The 6,137-nt window shown below is 39.4% G+C and overlaps 1 protein-coding gene and 1 long non-coding RNA gene across 2 annotated transcripts; one reads left to right on the top strand and one right to left on the bottom strand.

Moving 5' to 3' along the window:
• The first annotated feature begins 526 nt into the window (after positions 1-526).
• LOC144364690 (thiol S-methyltransferase TMT1A) lies at positions 527-4,811 on the top strand. The gene is made up of 2 exons (XM_078014693.1): positions 527-1,283; positions 3,461-4,811. Exons 1-2 carry the CDS (start codon positions 786-788, stop codon positions 3,695-3,697), a joined length of 735 nt encoding a protein of 244 aa, XP_077870819.1. The 5' UTR covers positions 527-785; the 3' UTR covers positions 3,698-4,811.
• On the bottom strand, positions 767-3,466 carry LOC144364836 (uncharacterized). The gene is made up of 2 exons (XR_013422915.1): positions 3,137-3,466; positions 767-2,537 (listed from the first exon to the last, which is right to left on the bottom strand). It is a non-coding gene; the product is annotated as an uncharacterized LOC144364836 (long non-coding RNA).
• Positions 4,812-6,137: the final 1,326 nt, after the last annotated feature.

Genomic DNA, 6,137 nt, shown 5'->3' with positions numbered 1-6,137 from the left:
GCAAGCATGGTTTCTCAAGTCCTTTTCAAAAATAGGGCTTAAAGATGGGGCGTGCTGGTTCATACCTAGAGTTCTAGCTAACCTGAAGGAGGAGGCAGTTTGAGGACAGCTAACCTGAAGGCAGAGGCAGGAAGAGGTAAGTTTGAGGATAGCCTTGGCAAAATAGTGATATCTGTATCAAAAAATCAAACAGACAGACAAGCCCCACCCCCAAACCAAAGGAAAACACTTAGATGGGTTCACTGGGAGAAAAAATAAAAAAATAAAAAACAAAAAACAAAACAGAAAAAAACAAAATCAAAACCTCAGCAAAACAAGAGTTTTGGGGGGTGGAAGGGAGGAGGGAGGGGGAATGGCAGTATTCTTTTGTTGTGCTTATACCAGGCTCCACCAACAGATTGTGTTTTCTTTTCTTTGTAAAGGACATTGGAGCACCAGTGTGGGGTGAAAGTACACTTGCAACACACTAGCAGGAATCTCCAACCCAGAGAAGGGGAAGCAGGAATATATTTGGAAGACAGGATTGTCATCAATTTTCCTTCTACAGAAAAGCTGGGAACATTCTCATTCTACTTCTGAAAAACTCAGCTATGAATCAATCAACTTCTGTGCACATTCAGCAAAAAGGGCCTCTAGATCTTGCTTTGACTTAAGCTGCATTTTTCCAGAAAAGCCAGTTCCTCCTCTGCAGCTGATTGGCTCTGCACCACGGCCAGGAGCCCGCCTCCTGTAATTAAAGGAGTCCAGTCTCCAACTGTTGCACTGCTTTCTCTTTCTCCTAAGAGATGGCGTTCACCGTCTTTATCCTCCAGCTGGCCGTCCGCATCCTGTCGCTTCCCATGTACTTGCTTAACTTTCTCGGCTTATGGGGCTGGATATGCAAAAAATGGTTTCCCTACTTCTTGGTAAAGTTCTGTGTGATGTACAATAAACAGATGGCAGGCAAGAAGCAGGAGCTCTTCAGCAATCTGCAGGACTTCGCGGGCCCTTCCGGGAAGCTCTCCCTGCTAGAGGTGGGGTGCGGCACTGGGACCAACTTCAAGTTCTATCCCCCTGGATGCAGAGTGACCTGCATTGATCCCAACCCCAACTTTGAGAAGTTCTTATTTAAGAGCATTGCAGAGAACAGACACCTGCAGTTCGAACGCTTCTTGGTGGCTGCTGGGGAGAACATGCACCAGGTGGCTGACAGTTCTGTGGATGTGGTGGTCTGCACCTTGGTTCTATGCTCCGTGGAGAACCAGGAACAGATGCTCCGTGAGGTGTGCAGAGTGCTGAGGCCGGTGAGTGATGGGGAGGAGAGAAGGAGGAGTTGGTAGTATCCTAATCCCCAAGGGCAGCCCTATTAACTTTAAGTGGATTCTAATGTAATGAGTAAACTACTAGAGAAGACATGTTTGAATTCTTTAAATCTTAAAAACTATAAAGGGAAGAATTTAAAAGTCTAAATATGAAAATTAATTCTAAAACTGCTACAGAGAAAAAAAGTCCTATATACAAATTTCAAATTTAAACACAAACTGGAAAAAAAGTATTTGCCAAGAGGATAGACAAAGGATTAATGTCCATTATGTTAAAAGACATTACTAATCAATAAAATCAGTATGTTTATTTAATTGTAGAAAGGAGAGAGAAATGAGCAATGAGCAGAAATATAAGTTATAATAGCCAGTTACAGGATCAAAATGCTCAAATTAATTTAAAAAGCTTACTAAAGTGAGATATCATTTTGGGGGAGCAGAGTACCAGGGATTCAACTCAGGGCCACTCAATCACTGAGTCACATCCCCAGCCCTATTTTGTATTTTACTTAGAGACAGGGACTCACTGAGTTGCATAGTGCCTCACTTTTGCTGAGGCTGGCTTTGAACTCGGGATCCTCCTGCCTCAGCCTCCCAAACTGCTGGGATTACAGGCGTGTGCCACTGTGCCCAGTTTAAATATCATTTTTTTAAAAAGTATGTTTTTACTTGTAGATGCACACAATATTTTATGTATTCATTTTTATGTGGTACTGAGGATCAAACCCAGTGTCTCACACATTAGGCAAGTTCTCTACCACTGAGCTATAGCCCCTAAGATGTCATTTTTACCTGTTATAAGTCAAAGACTTTTTAACTCAGTTTGATGTGTTGCTTTGTATTTGGGGAATTAGACCCTACTTCTTGCTGCTGGAAAATCTTCAATAGGATTATTTAATAATATGAAAACTTGAAGTATACATACTCAGTTATTCAACAGGAACTTATCCTAAGCCACAAATTTGCAAAAGCTTATCTATATGCAAAAGGATATCCATTATAGTAGTATTTATGATAACAGTAAGTATACACTGAAAGGAGGCTGTTTAAGCAAATTATCACAGTGTAAAAGAATACTGAGCATCTATTTAAAAAAGAAGAGAAGTCTAAGCTAATATGAAGAAAAAAATGCTGCAAACCACTATTAAATGAGAAAAAGCAATCAAAACACAGAATGTAAAGCCAAAAGCCCACTGTATCAAAGGATATATGAATGAATAAAGGCATTGTGTCCATCTATAAATAAAAAATGTTTTTAAAGTTTTAAAAAATAGTGGGAATATTATGCCATATTTGTACATGTACATAATTGATCAATCTCACTGCCCTGTACCTCCTCTTATTCTCTACCCTCACTCCCCCAATCCACTTGCTCTGCTCTATTGATTCCCCTTTTATTTTGTTATTATTTTTATTTCATTTTCTCTCTGACTGGCTCAGGGTAGCCTTGAACTTGCAGTCTTCCAGTCCTGGTCACCCAAACAGCAGGGATTACATGCTCACCCAACCACTTTTCTGTATTTTCTAAACTTCCTCGAATAAACATGTTGCTGAGGCAATACTGCCAGCTTGTAAAGCCAGACTGCGTGGGATCAAAATCTGATTCTCAAAATTACAAGCTGTGTCACTTTGGGCAAGCTACTTTTATTTATTGAGTTAGTTAGTTGTAGATGGACACAGAACTTTTGTTTTATTTATTTTATTTCTTATGTGGTGCTGAGGATCAAAATCAGTGCCAGGCAAGTGCATTACCACTAAGCTACAACCCCAGAGCCCATATGTTTTTGTGACTCATTTTCCTCAGAGGTAAAAATGGAGATGATACTACTACTTACCAAATAACATTCTTAAGTGAGTTAATGTGGCAAACATGAAGGGCAGCAGCATGTGACGTGCAGTCCATGTTTTACGTTTTGAACATCAGGCATTCCTTTTACAGCCAGAAAACACATGTTACATGCTTTAGATTGGCAGCTCTGTGAAACAATTGACAGAAGATGAAACTGTTGTCCAAAATAGTGTCTTATTAAGTTTTAATTTAGCCATGACATTTTATGAAGATGGCTACTAAGGCCATGAAATCTGAAACTTCAATCATATTATGAATTTATTTTCCCTAAACCAAAAGTTTTTAAATTATTATTTTTTTCTTTTCTCAGGGAGGGGCTTTCTTTTTCATAGAACATGTGGCAGACAAGCGTTCAACCTGGAATTACTTCTGGCAACAGGTCGTGGAGCCTGCTTGGTACCTTGTGTTTGATGGATGCAACCTGACCAGAGAGACCTGGAAGGCCCTGGAGCGCGCCAGCTTCTCTAAGCTGAAGCTGCAGCACATACAGGCCCCTCTGTCCTGGGTGTTGGTGCGCCCTCATGTCTATGGGTATGCTGTGAAATAGCACGGGGTGGCAGTAGAGCTGAATGATTAGAACAATTTAAGACTTCAGTTTTTCACTTAAAATACTAATTGGGAAAAGGGACACTTAATGTTATGTAAACTCCAATTCATCCTTATAAGTTTCTATTATACCCTATTTAGCTAGTTTTGATTGTTTCCCCAAAGAATTAAACTCAACAACAACAACAAAACACTTGGAACTCTCCCTTCAAAGGAAACAGGGGTGGGGGTGGGGGCGCGGGCTTACATAATTGAAGCCAATGATGTCCAAAGCTTACTTTCTTCAGGGATTTGGAAATTTTTTCCAGTTGTCTTCTTTAAATTGTTATCCACATATTTTCATTTCACTCCTTTTGGCAGAGCTTGATGCTAAGAAGCAGTTAAATTACTTCAAAACACAACTTCCAACAGGGAGCAGTGAAAAGACATTAGCAATTCACAAACTGAACAAAGAAATATGAGCTAACTGAAAAATCCAAGTACAAATGGCACAGACATTCTGTAAAAGAAAGACGAACCTGTTTGTTCTTCTCGATATCACTGGTTTGAATCACATGAAGTTCTGTCCAGATTTCTTTTATGCAGTGTTCTACCAAAGTTTGTTTTCCTGCATTCCAGTCCTCATTTCTTAAGATTACACTTCACACATTAGTATAAACATAAAACTAGATGAGGCAGTTTGGGTTCTGGGGCTCATTGTCTTTATAATCCAGCACATACTTTTGCTGAATATATGATTACAGGCAAGGAAAGAAACTGCAAATAGGAAAACTTGCAGAATTAGTAGACTCCATAAGACCCCTAAAAATCAAGCAACTCAATCAATCGAGTCTGTAAATAAGTAGGCAAACATTTCTTTGATTATTCTGATCAAAATCTATTCCGTCCAAGATAATTTCTTTGTTCTCTGCACCTATAGGAGCCATGAAAATGATCACAAGTGCTTTGAAAACAAGTGTTAGGCTGGTTAGTCAGAGGACTTCATAGGATGTATTTTAACAAATGTGTGTTTTCTGAAATGATTTTGCAAAAGTACTGTTTTAAATACCAAATCAACCAATAAATTCACATTCTTTTTAAAAATAATAATAAAAGAGAGTTGACCTCTTTGCCAACTTGGTTTCATTTTTCTTCATGTCTCTAAGAGGTCTTCATTGTGGCAAACTAAGTACTTGAACTTCTGGAGTTTTCTTTCTATGGCTGGGTAAGTAGAAACACGGCTAATGGATCTGAGGAATAGCAATCTTGCAAGGATCACAGTGGGCTTTGAAAGGGTCATGTCCAGAGAAAGACCCCATTAGTGAAATGCACTGTTCTGCCTCTTGAACAGGAAAAGGATTCCTGGTGCAAGTGAGGTGGGATATTCACCTAACGCTCTGCAACTTGAATCTCCTTCATCTGTAGTCTCCCAAAAGTAGGAACCTCCTTTATCTACCCACCTCACTATTGGTTAGGTTGGTCTAGTGACTGAGAGAGATGAAAAGACCCAGGTATACTTGGTGATATGTTGTCCCACTGGGAGATAATACCCAAGTACTAGTCACTTTCTTATTAAATCCCTCTTTTCTAAGTAGCATGGCAAATAACATCCTCACTTTTGATTAAAAAATATTAAGGGGGTCTGGGTTTGTGGCTCAATGGTAGAGCACTCTCTTAGCATGTGGGAGGCACCTGGTTTGATCCTCAACACTACATAAAGATAAATAGAGGTATTGTGTCCTTCTACAACTAGAATTTTGGTTTAAATTAAGGAAGAGAAATAAATGAAAAATGAAATTTCTTACATTATTCAACATTACTTGGCAAGTTTAGAAGCTCTGTTTCCCCAAACCACCAAGTCTGCTGTGACAATCAATGCTGCAATGTTTGTCATTTTCTAATGGCTTCCCTTCTCCAAATCAGCAACATCTCTAAAGGTCTCAGGAAGGGATTTAAAACTGTGTTAAAAAAAAAAAAAAAAGGAAAAGAAAGAAAAGGCAAAGGCAAAACACATCCAATGTCTTTCAAGTCCTGTGTTGGTTAGGATCCCATTGATTTCAAGTGTCAGAACTCATGACACAGACAGGCTTAAGCTAAAAAGGACTTTAGTGCCTCAAATTAGTGACAAGCACAGGGGCAGCCCCAGGCACAGGCTGCTCAGGGCTCAAGTAATGCTATCAGAAGCCAGATAGACTTTAGGATCATGTCTACACTCTTTTTCTGTTTGTCTACTGAGACAAAATAAAAAAGCTTCATCTTCCCTAAAAGAGTCTTCTCAGCTTTTTGTGCATCTACTTTTTACATACAGATTATTTGGGGTTTTTTTGTTTGTTTGTTTGTCTTTAATGGATAGCGAAAGCCACCTGCAGCTAGCAGACGTGGGTGTAAAAACTGTAGATGCTCAGCTGACCACAGACAGTCACTGTGCCTCTCTCCCAAACTGAGTCAACTGGTTGTAGCTA

Source organism: Ictidomys tridecemlineatus, chromosome 6, assembly GCF_052094955.1.
Source record: "Ictidomys tridecemlineatus isolate mIctTri1 chromosome 6, mIctTri1.hap1, whole genome shotgun sequence".
NCBI lineage: Eukaryota > Metazoa > Chordata > Mammalia > Rodentia > Sciuridae > Ictidomys > Ictidomys tridecemlineatus.
This window is presented reverse-complemented; position numbering and strand designations above follow the sequence as displayed.

Bases quoted from the DNA above. Each gene is read 5' to 3' on its own strand.
- LOC144364690 (XM_078014693.1), top strand. From the start codon at position 786: ATGGCGTTCACCGTCTTTATCCTCCAGCTGGCCGTCCGCATCCTGTCG. The intron at 1,284-3,460 runs GTGAGTGATGGG...TTCTTTTCTCAG, and splicing joins TGTGCAGAGTGCTGAGGCCG to GGAGGGGCTTTCTTTTTCAT.